The 22168-nt window shown below is 36.7% G+C and overlaps 1 protein-coding gene across 2 annotated transcripts; it reads right to left on the bottom strand.

The window, feature by feature from the left end:
• LOC109837685 (protein RBL) lies at window positions 1101-9293 on the bottom strand. 2 transcript variants are annotated; one of them, XM_020406015.1, is made up of 5 exons: window positions 9096-9292; window positions 8913-9011; window positions 3353-4434; window positions 3008-3275; window positions 1101-1643 (listed from the first exon to the last, which is right to left on the bottom strand). In XM_020406015.1, the coding sequence occupies exons 1-5, from the start codon at window positions 9112-9114 to the stop codon at window positions 1555-1557; spliced, it is 1557 nt and encodes a 518-aa protein (XP_020261604.1). In that variant the 5' UTR covers window positions 9115-9292; the 3' UTR covers window positions 1101-1554. The 2 variants fall into 2 exon arrangements, with proteins under 2 accessions (XP_020261604.1, XP_020261605.1); XM_020406016.1 differs by lacking the exon at window positions 1101-1643 and adding an exon at window positions 1713-1854 and having other exon boundaries at window positions 9096-9293.

Raw genomic sequence — 22168 nt, 5'->3', positions numbered from 1 at the left:
ACTACAGATACGATGCACATACACCCACCAGTTCATGTCCTGACCTTGGGCTTATAAGCTTTAATACACCCTATAACTACCCTTATATCAAAGCTTCACTATGGCATCATCCAAATAACACCATCCAAATATATCTCCGGGTCAACACTGACAAGAACATTCAACAATCCCCTACTAAAGGACGACTCAGGATAGTGTGTTAATTCTCCTCCATAATATATGAAAGTGTCAAATGTGGTCATGGTTATCTACATGAAAAAGTAAGGAATCAGTGCTATAAGTGTAATACAGTAACAATGTTATATAAAAGAGTGGTTATAGCTCCCACAAAACATAAAGTTGTACTTGAACTTCCTCCATGAAAATACATATGTAGAAAAATTATTCAGCAAACGCATAAAACAACCAATCACAAAACAGCATGGGGTTTAGTTAGCTGCTTAAAAAACCCAAGCTTCGTTAACACAGTCACGACGAAACAAAACACCGCTGATAAAACCCAATATTAAAACATAAATTCTTACCTCTTCTGCAACATGTGTGCCTAAGTTCTAAGTAGTGTATTTCAACATGCCACGAGACTCCACAATTTTCTGACAAAATCTGTCATCAAAATAAGCCCCAGAAATTAGAATGTTCACTGATAAATTTGAAAGCTAGATACGAAAGTAGTCTTAATATTATAATTAGAACTTTTTATGCAATAGCATTTACCTCCTTTGCGACAGTCTCCAAATGCTGCAGAAAATTAGGCTTCCTTCAAGTTCTTTCTTCACTTTGTCAAACTCCAATCTCCAATTAACCCATGATAATCATTCTCACAAATACAGACGACAAAGAAAAAATGGAGAAAGAATTCTTCAGTTAGAGAGGATGGGATAGTTTTGAAATGGGTTTATTTGAAAATCAAAACCAAATTCCCTAAATTTGGAGCGCAAAGGTCCTATTATATAAACATTGCTGGGAAGAAGCTCAGCTCTCATAGCACAGGGTCCTCTATAAATAATGCATTGCAGTAATAACTAACCAATAAAAAAATGCACAAATGCTTCAGACATGAGCAGCACAAACATCAACTGGTTTGTACCAATCCTCAGATATATATCAATAAAAATGATTTCCTTATATTAAAATAAGAATAAAAATAAATGATGTTATGACACTGCACCCAGGCTTTGGAGTTTTTGCAAGGTGCAAAGAATTTCCATTGCCAGCATTCTTCCAGTCTCTCCTTTGCACAAGGTGCACTTACAAATTAATACAGGTCTACATCTACACTGTTTCAAACTCACTCCATTAGGATGAACCCAAGCCTTCCTACATATGAGGGACAACAAAGCATCAGCCAAACCTCTTCAAGAAATTGAAAGCCGCAACTTTAAATGGGTTTCAACCATTTAGGCTACTGATTTGAAAGACTTATAGGTATTCATTTGTTTCATCATCTTCGTATTCATAACCATTCATATCATCCTCATCTTCAAGTTTGGTCTTTGATTTTGAAGATCTGCAAAGGGGCTTGGTCTTAGTTGATGGTTTTTGGAACTTCTCTTCCTACAACTCCAGCACCTTCACCGATGGCTTCCTCTTCCTCTTCAAACCAGAGATACCCTCGGGATCATCTGCAGTAGAATTACCCACAACTGGAAAAGATAACAGTTTTCAATTAGACAAAGGTCTTGAAGTTCAATACTGTTGTATTTATGGCAATATCCAGCAATCATAATCTAGTTTACATCACTTACATCTGTAGCACCCAAGATTCTTACCACGTAACAAGCTTCGCATTTAAATAAACATTAAGGATGTGAAATTACTCACGATTTCTGCTAACTCTTTTTTTAAGTTTGTTACCTGAAAAGTATAATATACAATATTCAGGGCGCAACTTTTTTTAAGTTTGTTACATGAAAAGTATAATGTACAATATACGGGACGCAACTCTACAATGTAAGTACTGATTCCTAACAAGTCGTGAAACCACAGTGAACAAATAAATGCACCATTTTATGGAAAATTTAGAAACAACAACTAAGTTGATATTTGATAATATCTGACGGCATACCGTGAATAGGATATTTCTTTACGTCTGACTATGATCAGATCATGACTAATAGTGTTAATCATTGTTTTTTGGATAATGCAGACGGTAATATTGTGTCAATTAATTAGTTTGGATGACCCAGTCAAGGTTATCGATAGCGGATAGCGTCGCATAGCGGTGAGGCATCGCTAAGGCTATTTCGGGCTATTACGGCAAAATAGCGGTAAAAAGCGCAAAGTCAAATAACGGTCTAATTTAGATATGTATAAATACTAAAAAAATTAAGAAAAATCTAAGAAATCTAAAAGTACATATTGGATGATTTAAAGAGATCCTAAACATGAAATAGACATGTAACCATCACGTAATACCGAAAATGACTGGAGGAGTTAAAAAGTCGTCGTCTTCGAGAAGAAGAGCTTAGCGGTGACAGTACTGCCCTAAGAGGAGCTCACAGTGAAGGAGGTGAGAGGAAGTATCAAGGTAGGTGCCAGAGGCTATGAAAGGTGACGGGAGTATGCTGAAAATCACAGGAGACGGTGGAATGCAATGGTCAATGGTTGAGTTTAATTTTAAAAAATAAGTCTCAAACCGTTTTTAAATAGCAGTCAAAAAGCAAATTTCGAATGCAATCGCTCACTATTTACCGTTATGACACACTATTGGCGGCTTTTACGAACAAACATATTCTGCAATATGTCACCGCTATTGCGCGATAGCATAGCGGGCGATAGCGTCACGGGAAGGGAGCGCTAACGCTATTAGCGCCGTTATTGCGGGGCTATTTACCGCTATTTATAACAGTGGACCCAGTAGATGATCTCCCAATAAGAATCTCCAAAAGCTCCTGTTTCTTTATTAATATGGGGGTTAATATACTCAGTTTGAGGGGCGGACATTAAGCTCCATGCCCATTGTTTATGTAATTTAAGTACAGCTCAATTCAACAACAAGAACAGGTACCTTCTGCTGGGCTTGAAGCAGGAAGTATTGCCTGGCCATTCTGCTTGGATTCAATTAAGAATGGATAACCAGATTGATTGCTACCCTCCACCTTCGGCGAGCTTGCAACACACTTATCTTCTTGCTGCTCTGGATTTACATCTGGCAAAGGAACAGCTGGAAGGAAACAAAGCTCTTCTTGTGATGCATCAGAATCACTAAACGTTGAATCCTTTTCTACAGTCAAGATATCAACCTCTTCGTCTACATCGATATCCAACTCTTTCACCTGCAGGTCATCACTTTAGCAAAACTACAGACATATGAAATGAGAAACTACCAGTGAATAAAATCTTTCTTTTTTACCTTCTCGGATTCAGGAACCAAGTCAAATTCATCCTCTCTCTCCACATACTCTTCATTCTCCTCGAGCTCCTTGAATTCCGGTGCAAATGCACTCCAATTCTCTGTATAATCTTTGGCCCAGATATAAACCAAGCCAGCAACAGAAACAGATACCACCAAGGGTTTTACTGGGTGCCATAAAAGATCTATTAGAGCTTCTTTAGGCCCTTCAAGGATCTTTACCAAATACCCAGAGCGATCCCATATATATATTTTATGCTCTCCTTTGCTAGCAGAAGCACTGACAACCCACTCACCATCACCACTAAAGCAAGGTGCTTTCCACTGTATCTTTGTCACAGCATCCTGAAACTCTCGAAAAAGAAGCAAACACTTAGAACCAACCGCTTTCAACTTCTCGGTCCCTTGGAACTCACTGCTAGCTCTTTCCATTTCATCAAGTTCCTTTGCTGCACCTTTCTGAGGGAGGAGATTCTCGTAGACTCTAATGATCCGATCGTTTGAGTTTGTTAGCAAATACTGCCCATTTCTACTAAAGACGATATTTTTTATGAAACATGCTCCAGGAGTGGGGACCATCGCGTGAACCTGAGTGTCCTTATAATCCACTATGAGGATCTCACCTTTGGAGTTCCCTACATAAACTAGATCACCATATTTGTTGAACGTTGCAGCAGTAGGTGCAAAAGATGGAGAGCCATCAAGCTTGCGAGGATGGGAGGTGAGACCTGCTCCAGCATCAGAGACAGAAACTGGGAGTATAGTGGAGCTTCCATTGTTGAGATCAACCAGGATGGGGGCAGAAGAAAGGGGGCAAGCCAAGCAAACAAATGGAGTGCAAGAACCTGGATGTAGACGGACAAGGAGTGTAGTTTGCTGCAGTGTAATCCGGGCAATCTTCTTACCAGTTTTAACATCCCAAAGCGTCAATGACTTATCCATAGCAGAAGCAAGTATTTGGTGGCCATACTTAGACCAGCAAACACTAGTTATAGGGGAACCACAGTCTTTATCGCGTAGCTCTTTAGCAACGCCTCTAGTCTCAAAATCCCAAATGACACAGCTCCCATCTGAGCAGCCAGCTGAGAGAAAAGAACATAAACCAATAGTTATTCGGAAAGGATCACAATAATAAGCTGGTAGCTTGAGATCATTAAATGAAAAAAAATAAAACCAAAATACCAAACACCCAAAGACATGGAACAAGAATCACATTGAAACCGGAAAGCCTGTACAAAAGTATAATAAGATAGAAATAGCAAAAATTCATATAAGAAGAGGAAAATGACTTTAAATCATGAAGAGTTCAATCGGATAAAAGTGAATGCCATGAGAGAAACCGGATGCAGTGACAGCAAGCATTGTTGTTCGGTCATTTTAACAGAAAATTCAATTACAAAGAGAATTAAAATACTACGGTTAATTGCAGATATACAACTGTACTATCGCCCAATTGCGGATAGACTCCTTGTAGTTCTTTTGGTGCAGATAGACCCCTTGTACTCTTTGCCCAAGCGCAGATAGACCCCTTGAGTGAATTATTTTTGACAATTGAAAGAGTCAAAAAAGTTCACAGGGTGTCTTTCTGCAATTAGTTTATAGTACAGCAGTCTATGCCCAATTAGCCCAAATGCTAATGTAGTCTTTGGTTGTTTTCCAACATAATGTAGGTCCCACATATTCTTTGGTACTCTTTACAAATCATACTCTGGAAAGCTACACTGTCAAACCAGAAAATGTTGCCTTTGATTTTACATAACTACCAAGTAGTATGATGGTCGAACTAATACCCACGGAAAGTAACCATATATTTCCTAATCAATGAGTGAATCAAACTCATCCCCTATGAGAAATACAAGTCATATTTAGAGTAAAAGAATACAAGTAGTTGGGAAATATTTCAGAAGTACGAACAGATTTTATCATGAGCACATAAATGTGCTTAACGTGGACCAGCAACTTTATTTCCTAGGATCTGCCAGGATAGATGTTGGAAGAACCCTCCTATCAAATTCAGAAACTCCTAAGAGACACTTTTAGAGATTTTATATTTTTTACCACATATTTTATTCTTGGAGGACTTTCCTTTGATTGGGTTAAGGTTAAGCATGAGTACATTGTACTTCACAACAGTATGCTTCTATGGGCACAGAATTGCACCCACTGCTGGAGACATGGAAGCTAAGATTGTGCAGAAAGCTGTTTGACGTAAGTGCCATGATTCAACTCGAACCCCCGTCATATATCTGTATATGACAAGTAGCTCCCAAAGAAGAAATTGGAAGGTACTTTTCACCAATTAAGTCCCCAAATGCACGCACATTGTTGTATGCAGTGCTGCTAGGGCAGCCACGTGAATTAAGAAATGCTGACTAACTAATAGAAGTATAGAATTATCTGTTCAAATTTAACTTCCAGAACGAGATTGTACTTTTGCCTTCATTCTTCTGCTATCATATATTAAATTTCTTCTAGTTCTCCACATTGATGGCCCATTGGCCCACAAATTGATTTTGTCACCCTTTTGTTCCATATTAGATCAGATTTGTTGCCATATAAAAACACAACAATTTTGTCCTATTGTACGACTTAATGATGTGTTTAACTCGCCATATAAGAACTTTAAATTATTACTTAAGACAATTTTTCAAATGATAAATACTAATAATTTTTTGATGGCATGCATAAGACAGTGATTGTTGTAACAATCGTGTTGTCCATTCATGTCATAATCTACAAAAGAAAACCAAAAACATGAGGCTAAAAAAACCTATGCAATCAGAACATGTGAAACCACCTTACAAAAAGAATTTTACGATAATGGTAAACATGTGATATTTATTGTGGAACCTTGACTTCGTTTGTCATCAAACAAAAGCTATAAGAAGCCAAATGGTGCTTCACCAACAAACAACAATCTTTTGCCAACTTAACAATGTTCACATTTTCAGTACATCCTTATTAGATCACACTGCCAAGGCATGCATTGCCAATAGGTACTTATGAACAATAAAATCAAACAGGATTGAAGTCAACAAGAAGGAAATACATAAATATACCCAGGTTTTGTGAAGGAAAGCAAATGAAAAATGATTTATGTCCTACAGCGAGCAAAAGAACTAGCCCAAATATTTGGGAAAATTTATTCAGTAATCAAATGTCCTGGCAAACACATACTGAAGCATCTAGCGTAAACCATACGCAAAAGAACAAGGTCAGTGGAAGATTAAAAGAAATTATGTTATGATTTATAGCTGCGTAGGAAAATATATTGCATGTTTTTAGTGAACGATAGTGCCAAAAATGGTGTCCAACCACTAGCAATGAAAGTGTTTGTGGGTCAAAAAAGATGGCACAGAAAGAGACACGGTATAAAGAATGAGGAAAAGTTCATATCTTGCTGAAAAGATAAACATCCATGTGATTGGATAAACCTAATAAATCAGTAACATGAATGGGCTATCCTGAGACGATGAAATGGAAGAAAAAGGATTTGGACCTGTTCCTTATACAGGCATTAAACAGAGGTGAGTTAAATAATCAAATTGTCAAAGGTTGATGTTTGAAGACAGTTCCAGCAAGTATGTTGTTGATAATAGTCGAAAAACTAGTTACCATACAACGGTATGTTGTTGCATATGCCTTTCTCCAATGCATATCAAATTCATTTCTTCCCTACTTCTCCATTCAGAAAAACAGCTCTTATGGAAACAAATAGAAACCTTGGCTAACTAAACAGAAATATGAAATCTAAATTCAAAGAAAAGAGCTTTTCTTTTGTCTTTTTTACTTTTTAAGAGAAGCAGAAACTAAAAGTTTGTAACCACTGCATGATCCATCTTTACATGTTTTTTCTACTCATGAAAAAAAAACTTCAAGTCATTCAATTCTCATGAAAAAAAGAAACCTCAAGTTTGTAACCATTGCATGATCCATCTTTACATGTTTTTTCTACTCATGAAAAAAAGAAACTTCAAGTCAGCTTGTATAACACCCTTGTCCGGCATTCAACTACCTAGATCAGCAATGCATACACTACTGGCACGGTAGATTTAAGTATGCAACAAGCCATAAAAATAAACTTAAACAACTCAATATGCCACATCTCAACACAAGGAAAAAAAAGTTGTGAAAAACCAAGTAAGCTTTTGCAACATTGTTTCCTACAATACATAGTGCAAAACACAATCTTTCACATCTAAAGCACTATCACAACCCAGAACCTTGCCAATTTTAACTTATTAGCATAGCCAACAAAATCTTCAAATTTTCAATAAGAACCTGTGTTCATACAAGTCTAAATCCTTGATCATCAGTCTACATAAAATAAGTTTTTTCCCAATGATTTAACTAACTTTCCAAAACAAACTACGATTGGCACTATATAATTTATATCTTTTTTAATCCTTGATGAGTCTCCATAAAATAAGTTTTTTTCCCAATGATTTAACTAACTTTCCAAAACAAACTGTGATTGGCACAATAGAATATATATCTTTCCTTCCACATATAAAATTGCTTCTTTTGCTATTTTTGCCTCTAAAGGGTGTGTTTGCCCAAAGATTCCCAAAACGTGGAATCTATACGCGACTGTCGACTACAGGTTCAGCAGTCCTAGACAGGGTATATGGTTTAGTCACTGGATCACAGTAGAACCCGACCCAGTTCGCCTATTCCAGCGACCAGATTTAGAACTCAAACTAGTTAAAACTCTAAAAAATATATAACTATTATTCAGAAAATAAACAAAAAGCATGAGAAATTAAGCAACTAAAGTATGCATACCTTAATTATAACACGATTCTAAAGTATGCATACCTTAATTATAACACGATTCTCAAGGCTCTTTTACAATTAGTGATACCAACTAACATATTTCTTGAATTTGTCTCTTGTAAAACCTCATATTCCTATATTTAAATACCAAAGATAAAGTGTATCATGTTACGTAGCATATTGTACAAGCCTGCCCCCTCGCCCCCAATTCCAAATGAGTGGCTTACCACGCTCCCGCTCTTGTCCCGTGAATCGGAACGAGCCATGTTCCATGCAACCATGTATTTGGTAATAAAAAAAAGAAAGTGAAAATAAAGTACTTTCTCATGACGGTCTACTGTAAATCGTGTTTGGAAGAGGATGCTTATCCGGCATCCATTTTCTGTCGTGTCTGGTTGAAATGGAAAGTAAATAGTAAGAAGTGAATATTTAAAATTAAAACGGTATAAAATGGTAAGAAGAGAGAATAAAAATTTAATTTCTCCATCCTCACAATTCACTTTCTCAGGTATTTTTAGAAACGAAAGAGGCTAAAAAGCTAATGTGGCACGCTCCACCTTACATTTACTTTCAAGACCGTTTTCCAATTGCCAAACATGAAGCAGGATAAAAGTAGAAGGTGAAGTCAATTTCTCATCTTTTCCACAGTCTATCTAATTGCCGGTTGCCAAGCACACAAACTAAAGTACTGATCTTTAGCCGGGAAAAGTTCAAATAAGAGGGAGAAACTATCTTTTAACACAATTTACTGATCAATACCTAATTTTGATCATAAAGCACTTACCAGCAAGAAGAGTTCCTCTCCTGTTGAAGGCAATACATTTCATGATCCCATGCTGCAAATAATCCTCTATAACTTCTGGGAAATCTCCCTGCAATGGATCTTTTTCCAATAAAAAAACCCTAATAAATTAGCAACAGACGCAGGAAAATCTAGAGAGAGAGAGAGAGAAGAAAAAGAGATTACCAATAATTGGGACATTCATCGTGCTGAGGCTCCCCAGCTTCACGAGAGTGAAGAAATTAGGGTTTAGGCGTAGAGTTTCTCTCTACTGCATCGATTTAATCCGACGACAGATAGAGTCGCCCGCGGGGACTGAGAGCCCGACAGGGAAAACCCTAACTTTATCGAGGTTTTCGAAAATTTTGGATTGATTTTTTACTTCGTTTTTTTTTTGCTTTTTAATATCGGAAAATTGTGTAAGGCTCCAAAAGTAATAACACGTGAGCTGCCCTTTCATTTTTTTCCATTGTCGTTCGCCCTAAAAAAGATCACACTATCTGCTTCGGTCCTTTTTTGTGATTCAGCCCTTTACTCTAGGCTAACTAAGCATAAAAAGAGAACCAAACATAAAAATCAAAAATACCATCATTTCCTCCTTTCTCTTCCTTCTCTTCAGATCTAAGTCTAATCCTCCTTCCTCTTCTCCCCTCCTCCTCTCTCCTAACTCATTTCCTTCCTCATCTCTCTCTTCCTCCTTTTTCTCTCAGACGCCGACATTGCCCTCCGCCACCACCGACCTTGCGTGCACGCTCCGGTCATATTGTTCGTTTCTTTTCTCCCATTAATTTTCCCTGATCTCTCTTTCTTTCCCCTCAAAACTAAAAAAAGCCTTCAATTTTCCCGACACTAAAGGCGAAGAGGTGGTGAAGAACAAGACGGTGGAGGCGGTGCCGGAGGAGGACGAGGAGGAGCTCGAGGCCGTCATAAGTTCCACAAAAACTCATTTTAAGTCTAATTTAATTCATTTTAAGTCTAATTTTAAATCATGTTAAGTCTAATTCAACTTGTTTTAAGTCTAAAAATAAGTTAAATTAGATTTAACATAAATCATGTTAAGTCTAATTTAAATTATTTTAAGTCTAATTTCTAGTTAAATCCAACTTGGTTCGTGTTAAGTCCAGTTTGGTTCGTGTTAGGTCTAATTTATTTTATTTTATGTCTAATTTAATTCTTTTTAAGTCCAACTTAAATCATGCTAAGTCTAATTTAATTTATTTTAAGTCTAATTTAATTCATTTTAAGTCCAACTTAAATCATGTTAAGTCTAATTCAACTTGTTTCAAGTCTAAAAATAAGTTAAATTAGACTTAACAAGAATCACGTTAAGTCTAATTCAACTTATTTTAACTCTAATTTCTAATTAAGTCCAATTTGATTCATGTTAAATCCAATTTGATTCATGTCGTGTTAGGTCCAATTTGATTTATGTTAAATGCAATTTCATTTATGTTAAGTTTAATTTAATTCCTTTTAAGTCTAATTTAAATCATGTTAAGTCTAATTTAACTTGTTTTAAGACTAAAAATAAGTTAAATTAGACTTAACATTAATATATTAAGTCTAATTCAACTTATTTTAACTCTAATTTCTAGTTAAGTCCAGTTTGGTTCATATTAAGTCCAGTTTGGTTCGTGTTAAGTCCAGTTTGGTTCGTGTTAAGTCTAATTTAATTCATTTTAAGTCTAATTTATTTCATTTTAAGTCCAACTTAAATCATGTCAAGTCTAATTCAACTTATTTTAAGTTTAATTTCTAGTTAAGTCCAATTTGATTCATATCGTGTTAAGTCCAATTTAATTTGTGTTAAGTCCAATTTGATTTATGTTAAGTCTAACTTGATTACTTTTAAGTCTAATTTAAATCATGTTAAGTTTAATTCAACATGTTTTAAGTCTAAAAACAAGTTAAATTAGACTTAACATAAATCTCGTTAAGTCTAATTCCACTTATTTTAAGTCTAATTTCTAATTAAGTCCAATTTGATTCATGTCATGTTAGTCCAATTTGATTTATGTTAAGTCCAATTTGATTTATGTTGAGTCCAATTTAACTTGTTTTTTTATTTAAAACAAGTTGGATTAGACATAACATGATTTAAATTGGACTTAAAATGAATTAATTAGACTTCAAATGAATTAAATTAGACTTAACACAAACCAAACTGGACTTAACATGAACCAAACTGGACTAAACAAGAACCAAACTGGACTAAACAAGAACCAAATTTGACTTAATATGAACCAAACTGGACTTAACATGAATCAAACTGGACTTAACAAGAACCAAACTTAACATGAACCAACTTGACACAAACTTAATTGAACTTAACACGAACCAAATTGGATTTAACACGTAATTCATTACATCTAATATTCAACAAATTTGATTTATTATTCAACCCAATAGACTTAACATACAAGCTATTAGATTTATTATTCAAGCAAATAGACTTAACATACAAGCTCTTGGGCTTTGCTTTTAACTCATTAGACTTAATATTCCACCTTGGACTTGAACTTAACATCAATTTTTTTTTTTAAATCACATTTAGCTGGTATATCTTTATATCTTTCATCTTTCCACAATGTTCAAATAAAAATTACAAATTTCACAAAACATCCAAGCTATCGGTTTTTTTAAGTTAGACTTAAAAGGAATTAAATTAGACTTAACATAAATCAATTTGGACTTAACACGACATGAATCAAATTGGACTTAACATGAATCAAATTGGACTTAACTAAATTAGACTTAAAATAAGTTAAATTAGACTTAAAACTAGTTGAATTAGACTTAACATGATTTAAATTAGACTTAAAAGGAATTAAGTTAGACTTAATATAAATCAAATTGCACTTAACATAAATCAAATTGGAGTTAACACGACATGAATCAAATTGGACTTACCATGAATCAAATTGGAGTTAACTAGAAATTAGACTTAAAATAAGTTGAATTAGACTTAACATGATTCATGCTAAGTCTAATTTAACTTACTTTTAGACTTATAAACAAGTTGAATTATACTTAACATAATTTAAATTAGACTGTTTGGTGGAAAATTTATAGTAAAAAGAATGAAAGAAAATTGACTTGTATTTTCTCGATCTTAATTACAATTTGGATTTCCGATTACAAAAGAGAGGAGAATCGATCTGAATTCTCCCCTTTGTTTAAATTTGGGTTCTTCACGGTGGCGATGGAGTGCCTCCCTCGAATGCTCGCGTCGAGTTTTCTCTCCGTTGACGATCCGAACGTCTTGTGTCACTAGAACGTGGTCTTCTACTCACGATTTGACGTTGTGGAGGACTTGCATGGTAAGTTTGAAACTCTGAACAAGTTGATAACTCAGAGCGAGTTTAAACTCTTTTAAAAGAGTTGATTGATCTTAACCGTAATTGGTTAGACAAGCCAAGGACGAAGAAAGCTCCAAGAATCTGCTGCTGAGAAGATGATCCGAAGAAGCTGATCTCTAGATCTCCAAAATTATCAAAGATCCAAAGATATTCCCCCCTCTCCTCCTCCAAAACTCTTGCCTCAGGATCTCTTCTTTACTGCCAAGGAGAAGGATCCGAACTAAGCTGATTTCTTAGTTATTTATAGGGGATTAAGGGGTGTAACCGCCTCCTTAATTCGCTCCTAAGTGGGGCTTTTGGGATGTAACCACTCCTTAAATCACTCCTGAGTGGAGTTGTGATCCCCTCAGATCGTAGGAAACGGTTTTGAAACCGTTCAGCTCGTGTTTGAACGAGTCAAACGCAAAATCCGCATTCTGGTGTGAATTCTGCATTCAAACGCAGTGTCTGGAAGCTCGGACGCAGCGTCTGGAAGCAATTGGAAGCTGCGTTTGTAGCGATTTGGAATCTGTGTTTGTAGCTTTCGGAGGGTGCGTTTGCGGTCGAACATGAGCTGTGTTGGCAGCTGGATCTGAGCCCCGTTTGCAGCGTTTGGAGCTGAATGTGAGTTGCGTTTGCACTGCGTCAGCGGCTGTGAACGCAGTGCATCTTGATGCTGGTACGCAGGGAGGACTTCCGCGTCTTGATTTGAAGAGACCGTCGATTTGTAGTCTCTTTCTGTTAAAGCGTTGCAAAGATCGTCATTTTGTAATCTTTGCTTTAGCTCTTTGATATGTGAGAGTCGTCAGATTGTAACTCCTGATGTTGATTGTGAAGGCTGTTGATTAGAGCTTTCATCAGTTGTTGTGAAGATCGTCAGATTGTAACCTTCATCGATCTACATGAAAGTCTTTAAAGTGTAGCCTTCTGGAAGCCGTCAAATTGTAACTTCCATCATCGGTGTTTGATGGGGATCAGCTATCTGCAGTGATTTTTAGACAGCCTACATAGACTTAAAATGAATTAAATTAGACATAAAATGAATTAAATTAGACTTAAAATAAATTAAATTAGACTTAACATAAACCAAACTGGACTTAACACGAACCAAACTGGACTTAACTAGAAATTAGACTCAAAATAAGTTGAATTAGACTTAACATAATTCAAGTTAAGTTTAAATTAACTTATTTTTAGACTTAAAACAAGTTGAATTAGACTTAACATGATTTAAATTAGACTTAAAAGGAATTAAATTAAACTAAAATTAGACTTAACATAAATCAATTTGGACTTACATGTTAAGTCTAATGCAACTTATTTTTAGACTTAAAGTAAGTTGAATTAGACTTAACATGATTTAAATTGGACTTAAAATGAGTTTTTGGGGGAACTTGTGACTGCATTGAACTCCTCCTCATCCGCCTTCGGCACCGCCTCCTCCGTCTTGTTTTTCGTCACCTCTTCACCTTTAGTGTCGGGAAAAATTAGGGTTTTTTTTAGTTTTGGGATGGGGGTGGGGAAGAAAGAGAGATCGGGAAAAATTAGTGGGAGAAATATAGCAAATAATATGGCCGGAGCATGCACGCAAGATCGGCGGTGGCAGAGGGCAATGTCAGTGTCTAAGAGAAAAAGAAGGAAGAGAGAGAGGAGGAAGGAAATGGGTTAGGAGAGAGGAGGAGAGAAGAAGAGGAAGAAGGATCAGACTTAGATCTGGAGAGAAGGAAGAGAGAGGAGGAAATAAGGGTATTTTTTGACATTTATAGTTATTTCTCTCTCTTTGTGTTTAGTTGGCGTAGAGTAAAGGACTGAATCACATAAAAAAGGGCTGAATCAGATGATGTGATATTTTTTAGGGCTGAACTACAATGGAAAAAGTAGTAGAGGGACCAGGTCACATGAAGTTATTACTTTTGGGGCATTGACATAATTTTCCCTTTTAATAATGACAATATTATTATTATCGCTTTGAGTGAATAAAGTGGGGGCTGACATCCGAACTGTCAATTCGTACAATATGGGGGTGGGGTCCAGTTTCCAAGCTTGTGAATACATATGTTAGAACTTGGGGTGGCCATTGGTCAATTGTAAAGAGATGGCTTAAAACTTCCTAAAAACTCACTGATGTCGCCTATTAATACAATATTTAAGATTGTATTTGTAAACTAAAAGTAAATGAACATATATCATCTATATTACTAATTTTATTTGTTACCTTCGGTAGTCTTGGAACTAAAATAGGAAAGATTTGGGGGACTAATATTGAAAAAAACCTATATTTTAGTAATAAATTAAGGCATACGTGCTCTGCACGTGCTACAGTTAGGGGTAAAATCAGCATTTCACGTGTTTTGAGCTAAAAATACGATTATGTATGACATGTGAAAGATGTAGGCAATTTAAGGTGGCTTCTGTCAAAAAAAAAATATAGGTGGTATGTAGGACTGACTTCGTCATTTAGGTTACTACTGGCCGATAAGGATAGCAGATGCAGTAGCGTATGCTAAACAATGTTATGTGTGTCAAGTTCATGCTGATTTCCTACATGATGAAAATTCTGGGCTTTTTCTTTTTCGTTTACTTGACAAGAAACATATAGAGATAATTCGTCAACTCATCAGTTTAACAACCGACTTAACACCATTCAAAGTTCAATCTTTTTTGAATCATGTGAAAATTTTGACATGAAAGGAACAAAAACAGAGAGCCCAATTTCAATTACAGGAAGAAAAACATAAAATTTTCAATCATATGATTATAACTTTGAGTAGGAATATCCTTTTTGAGTAAACATTTCTATTTTAAAATCTTTTTTCATTTCGTTTTCATTTGAATGTGGTTTGGGCAAATTTGGATATCATATGCTATCTCAAATTCTTAGTAGAATAGGATGCATATGTCTAATGCAGACCGCTCGAGACATGTTCACTTCAGAGAGCACAACTCTCCATGTATTAACTTAGTTACACTCATCTGTAAAAGCACATATTTGAGTGTCAATATTAACGATCAACACCATTCATTATGATCTATGCGTCCAAAACTTCAAATAAAAATCTGTGAATAAAAATTAAGAAATATTTAAAAAAAACATAGAAATTTTAAATTAATTTGGTAACATCAACTTGATAATTTAAATTTTTTTAAATTCTGGTATTATCTAATCTCAAAAATAGTATGAATTTTGGTAACATAAATTGCATTTAAGTCCAGAAACTACAAAAAACTTAGAATTTATAGTTTACACCCTAAAAAATATAGAAATTGTACTTCAACCCAATTTTACAATTTGGTCCAGAAATCACAGTTGGGCCCCTCGAAATGTTAAAAGAGGGTTAGAGGACCTCCGTCAACTTAATCACTTCTTTTATTAACTATTTGATATCAACCATCAATAATTATAAATTTAATATTATTTGAAAATGAAATTCTTTATGGTGTTAAAAAAAGACAGATGTTCTAGCCAAATAATTTTGTAAATCAGAATACCTAGGACGTGATAATAAAACTTGATTGTTTATAGTTTTGATGTTATTTTTCCTTTTTCAATGTGAATTTCATATTAGCAATATTCTTCCTACACTGTTAGAATATCAATTTATTCAATGTCATACATTCATAAATTAGACCCGGGCTAGAGCAGGCCAGGCATCGGGTCGGCCCAGTTTTTTTTAATTTTTTGCTTAAAAGTTATTTTTAAAAAAAATAAAATTTCAAGAGTAATAAAAAATAAAATATGTGAAATTTTGGGAAATTTCATGCAATTTGACCTATTTGTGGTTATTTTGTTTGGAAGAAAAAGCAACATATATGAAGATATTTTAGAATACCTACATTCTTTTAGATGGATACTAATTCTAACCCCCACCATAACTATGAAGTCTTGATGCAATTGTAGGGATTTTTTTAGCATAAAAACATCAAATGTTGAGAAATCATCCATGAAAAATTCTAAGAACCGCATAATCCAAATGGCATGCCATGGTAGGAAAAACTTCCATATGGGCTTGTGAAAGTGGATTTCTCCTAATCTTCAGGGGCAATGAGAATATGATTATACCTAAATAGCTATCTAAAAAATAATAGATCTCATGTTTCGCTAAACGATCAAGCATTTGGTCTATGAAAGAGTGAGGAAGTGATCTTTTCAGGTGGCTAAGTTGAGTTTCCTATAATCAGTGCAGACTTGCCATCCAGTTTGGATTTAAGTGGGAATCAGCTCATTAGCCTCATTCTAGATCACGGTAATCCCAGATTTTCTTGGAACTACTTAGATAGGACTTACTCATAAACTTAAATAGGATAAATAATCCGGCCCATTATCTTTTCAATGCAAATGGAAATTACCACATATATTTATACCTATCCTAGAGAGAGAGAGAGAGAGAGAGAGAGAGAGAGAGAGAGAGAACAAGAGAAAAAACAATGGTTCGAGATGTTATGTAACTCGTTGTTCTGGAGGTCCCGATGAGTTGTGATGCAGTAAAAAGATGAGAAATAAGCTACAAACGGGATGAGGAGATAATGACAAGGACAACAAGAACACCGCCCTTTAACACAATTTGAGATTTATTATGATTATTGATTATTTTCTATGTTATCCTTTCTTACGTGACATAATCCTGGTTTGGCCTCTACAAGGAAGGAACACTTAAATTATAAGGATCCTTTAGGGAGCTACTTTTCTGAAGGACCATATATTTATGTGGGTTCAGAGTGAGAATTCTACTTTGTATCCTTAGAAATTGTAACTTCACTTTGTTCCCAAATATAATTTTAGTATGTATTTTGATCATGGTGTTGTTTAGGATAGACATGAATGCAAATAGAATAATTGTTATTAGCATTTTATGTGAGAAAGAAGAGAAAGTAGTTAAGGAATATGAATTGCTCGATCAAATGCTCAAGATTGGATTAGAAACGAATGTGTGGTGTTATTGGTTGCGAGAGTTGTAAGTTTCCTGATTTAGGATGATGCTAGCACTTCTGTCATTCTAGCACTATCACATTAAATGCAAAGATGACTCACTCAACTGATCGTCAACACGTGTAAAGTGCAGTCTGACTGATTGGTTGCACTGAACCGGTCAAAATATCAACGTGCCCCCCACATATTCTCTATAAATAGTGGACAATCTCACACTTTTCAACACTCCCTTTTGCATAATTCCTGGCCTCCTAATAAATAGCCTAGCTTGTGCTTCATTGGCACTCAACTGTTCATAAAATTTATCAAGGATGGCAATAGGGTAATCATCTTCATGTGCAAATATAGCATTGGCCAACTTTTCTGTCAATTGCATATTTACATTTTTCAAAGAGGAAGAGAATACCTTTACCTCATTCACCATCGACCGAATGACATTATGGGGATTTGATATTATTATGATTTTTTATAATTAGAATTAGTTATAAAAGATATTGCAAAAGATACAATTTCATATATATTTGTTTAAATTAAAGGCTGAGATATTATAGCTGTTTGTGTCGGGAACAATTTTCATTGCAGTTTCTATTACAAATATTTTAACAGAAACAAAAGAGTGAGCCTTACACACGTAAAACTTATCTTTACAATAAAAACAAAATTGGTGCTCCCTAGAAACACACGCAGAAACTCCTGCGTAGTAGCCTCTGCTTGCGTGAGATTTTTGCATGTGTCGGGGATGCATAATCAGTGAAGCACTGATTCAACGATCCAAGTTGGACGTGAAGAAGGTTTGAAGTTGATGTTTCAACGTGAAAATAAGAACAAAAATAAATATCTTAGCAAAGTAAGACAAATACTCTTCTCAAAATCAAATCTAAGTTTGAAATTAAGGAAACACTAAAGGGCTCTTGAAATTGCTTGAAAGTGGTAAAGAACTCTCTCTTTTGTGCTCAAAGTTCACCAAAAACTCGCCTCTACTTTCTGCTCAATGATCCGTACCCTCCGTCCCTATGAAAAAGTGTGTAGGTAAATATTTATAGCATTTGGAAGCTGTAACCGTCGAAAGGGAGTTGAAACAAATGGTGATCTTCATCCCCTTTGGGCGAGATAGTGTTTACTGTTCCGGCCAAAGGGGTGGTTCCAACCCTTTTTGTAACTGCTGCCCATTCTCTTAAATTGCATAAATTGTCGTGTTTTTTAGGGTAGTAGGCGTCTCTCATGGATATAACTGCCCATTAATGTTAATACACATTTCCTAGTAGTTATGGAGCTAAGTGGACCCCGCAAAAAGTCACAAAACTGTCAAAAGACATGGGCTACTGTCTCGCTATTAGCGAGACAACTTACACTGTCTCGGCATCCGAGATAGTAAACACTGTCTCGGATGCATGAGCCTATTAGCGAGACAACTTACACTGTCTCGGCATCCGAGATAGTAAACACTGTCTCGGATGCATGAGCCAGTGTATGTTGTCTCATCGATTGTGAGACAGCTCCGAGTCCCGTCGATTTGCCGTTTTGCATGCTCATTTGCTTCCTTTTTGCATCGGATGATCTCTCCTGATTTAGATGATGACATTCTTCGTCTTCTCTTCGTTTTGAGCTGTGTTTGGAACCTATAGGTAATTTTTTATACCTACAGATACCCCTTCCAAAGTTTTCAGCCTCCTTAGTATTTTATCGATGAGTCTGAAATACTTTGAACAAGATAGGCCCTGTTTTCAGTCTCTTCAGTATTTTATCGAGGAGATTGTGTAGAAGGACCCGTAAGTAACTTCAGTTTCTTGACTTCTTCAACTTTTAGCTTACTCAGTATTTTATCGAGTAGTCTGAAATACTTTTGGTATTGCGATGTCACTAACCATTGTCGAAATCTAGAACTGAAGTTGATGTGTTAACTTTTGAGAAGTTGAATTAGCTCGTATCATTGAGTTGATGTTGAAATGGTCATCTTTGTCAGGAACTCATATCTGAATTGCAACCGAACTCCTAAGGGTAATTTTGGAATAGAATTATCTTGAGCCCAATTTTGGTGAAACTACTGGAGCGTTGCCGGGCGCTGACTTTTGTCCCAGTGTAAACACAGTTTATACTCATGCATAACTAGAGTCTACATAATTTAAACTCTTAAGACGTTGGAGCGTGGAGAAGCAGTTTATACTCATATACTCATCAGAGTTTTAGGGAGCAGTTTAACCTCATATACCTATCAGAGGATCACGGAGAAGTAATTTATACTCGTATACTCATCCGAGTGTAGGGAGCTGTTTAACCTCATAGAAGCAGTTTAAACTCGTATACTCATCAGAGTGCAGGGAGCAGTTTAACCTCGTATACCTGTCGAAGGGTCACAGAGAAGCAGTTTATACTCGTATACTCATCGGAGTGTAGGGAGCAATTTAACCTCGTATACCTATCGGAGGGTCACGGAGAAGTAGCTTATACTCGTATACTCATCGGAGTGTAGTAGGGAACAGTTTAACCTCGTATACTTGTCGGAGGGTCACAGAAAAACAGTTTATACTCATATACTCATCAGAGTATGGAGGAATCAATTTAACCTTATATACCTATTGGAGGATCGTAGATGTACAATAATGAGTCAAGAAAGTATTGGAGATGGCCTGAAAATGCATCAAAGCACGTGAGGAAGGCGAAACGATGCCACGAGTTTGAGTCCTTTGGGTGAGACAGCCTAAACCATCTCGTGTTTGCGAGACAGCCTTTACTATCTCGCTCAAAGGTGTAGTCGGTCGGGTCTGGGGCTTTTAAGTCTGAGAGTTGCGATTGTTTTGGCCATCCTTGCCCGCTTCTTCCAGTTCAAAATTGTTGCTAAACCCTAGAAACAGAGTTTTAAAGCCTTTCCTCCCCTCTTATCCCTCCAATCTTGATTGAAAGAAGATCCTCTATCTAGGGTTTTCAAAATCTTCCCTGAAGAACCGACTATCTTTCTTTGTTTCTTCCCCTCAAACTCTAATCCCCATTGGTATTTGACCAAAACCGACCCTAGGGCTTTGATCTTTGGGTTATTTTCAAGCCTTGTTCGAGTTGTCCTTCAAAACCCTAGCCCTTCTCACTTTATTTTTGGCCAAAACTTCTACTTTGACCATGTCTCCGAAAAGATCCAAAGTTCCTAAGGGTAGATCGGCTACTCAATCATCTGAGAAAGATGAGCCCACGACTTCATGCTTCGGAGGTGAGTTTCTATGATTTTATTAATTCAAAAGTTAGGATTTTGAATAGGTTTCCTCATTTGTTCTCCTTCGTGAGGCATTCGGGAAGAGTTAGTATCCTCTTTTCCTGAGATTGACTCTTAATAGATGTATTTTGCTTAGCTAAAACACATCCTAAGGCAATAGAGATGGCTTTACGAACTCTTACTTCTATTTTGTTCTTAAGCTTCGACCATAGACCGTGATGAGGAGAAGCTTGTTTTTCTCAAGCTCATTCGCTCGAGGATCTACATGGATGATCTCGTGTGTCTTTACGACCTTTATGACATCCTCAGGACTTTCACATTGGCTGCGCCTGAGAAGAGTGATCCAGTATATAGTCATTGTGAGAATCGAGTGTCATTATATCTAGCCCATTTGGAGCATGGTCTACGACTGCCCCTCCACCCTTTCATTAAGGAAGTACATGTTGCTTTAGGGGTTTCCCCTTCCTAGTTTTACCCGAGTGCGGTGGGGATTTTGGTGGCCTTCATAATTACCTACCACCGTGTTGAAATCCAGCCGGGCATAAGGTTGCTTGGTCATTTGATCAGCGTTGGATCAGCTCAAAAGGACCCACACTACTTTTACCATTATAGTAGTGATTTCTAGCTTATTACCGACATTTTGGAGTCGAGTGAAGACTAGAAAGAGGAGTATGTGTGGGTTTATGGCGCCGGTAGCTTCTTCGCCTACTCGAGTTGGCCTGAGGCGAATAGGGACGTGTTGAGTCCGGTTGCCCGAAGAGACTTGGAGAGGAGGCATTTGGAGAAGATTCTTTCCTATGCCAGATCAAGGGAAATGGATGACCTTCTTGACACGACGTCTCTTCGAGCGGCTGGGTTTAGCCGCCAGTCCCCAGAAGAAATTGATGAGGGTCCTTGGTGTTCAAGAGGTAGCTGGCCGTGATGATATGATTGAGGGTCTTCATAAGCACGGCATCGAATAGACAATTACTCTCTCCGAGTCTAACCATAATTTGATTTCTTGTTTGCTGTCATAACCGGGTAAGAGTCAAGCCACAGGACCAACCACGAAAGCTAGTTCATCTGCAGGTATGCATTCTACTCAAAAGTTACTTTTACTCATTTTGTTAATTTTGAGTAATCATGTGCGAGTTTTGATTGTAGGACCAACCGTTGGTGCTTATATGACTACAACTTTGGAGGCTTCAAAATAGCGCAAAGACTTAGGCACTTCGGGTTTGGAGCGAGGAGTCATTGAAGTTCAATCATCTACCTTCCAACTCGAAGCCGTTGTTTTCTCGGACCCAATGGTCATGGAGGCTTCAGCTAGAATTGAGGCTAGCCTCGCTGATCAAGTCACGAGACCAACTGATGAAGTTGGTGCGTCGGTGACTATTGAATTTGAACAACCTCCAGCAACTCATGAGGCTGAATTAGCGAGGTCGAGACAAGAGCGCCAACCTGAGGGATCTTCTGTCCTTCTTTCAGCGCCTTCTTCATCGCTCTATGACTCTATCAAGGCGTTGATGTCAGATGAAGATTTGGATAGGGCCGTGATCTATACAGAACTCCTCAGCTTCACTTCTTTCCTGAACGTGATGATTGGTAAGGTCCTTCACAGAGAATTGCCTTTAAACAACTTCAGGCATCTCCTTGATCGCCACGTGTCAAATATTCGGGAAGAAGGCTATGGCAATCTGGCAGATTCTATTATTGCAGTTTTTGCTTGTTTAGACCAAGAACATGAAAAGTCGAGGGAACTCAGGGCTGCCGGAGTTTCTTCATATGTAGCTACTCGAATGGAGTCAAGGCT

This window comes from Asparagus officinalis, chromosome 4, assembly GCF_001876935.1.
Source record: "Asparagus officinalis chromosome 4, Aspof.V1, whole genome shotgun sequence".
NCBI classification, from domain to species: Eukaryota; Viridiplantae; Streptophyta; class Magnoliopsida; order Asparagales; family Asparagaceae; genus Asparagus; species Asparagus officinalis.
This window is presented reverse-complemented; position numbering and strand designations above follow the sequence as displayed.

Excerpts from the sequence above, each read along its gene's own strand:
- LOC109837685 (XM_020406015.1), bottom strand. Across the intron at positions 3,276-3,352 it reads TGGTTCCTGAATCCGAGAAG|GTGAAAGAGTTGGATATCGA; the intron begins GTAAAAAAGAAA and ends GATGACCTGCAG. Across the intron at positions 1,644-3,007 it reads TGCTTCAAGCCCAGCAGAAG|TTGTGGGTAATTCTACTGCA; the intron begins GTACCTGTTCTT and ends TATCTTTTCCAG.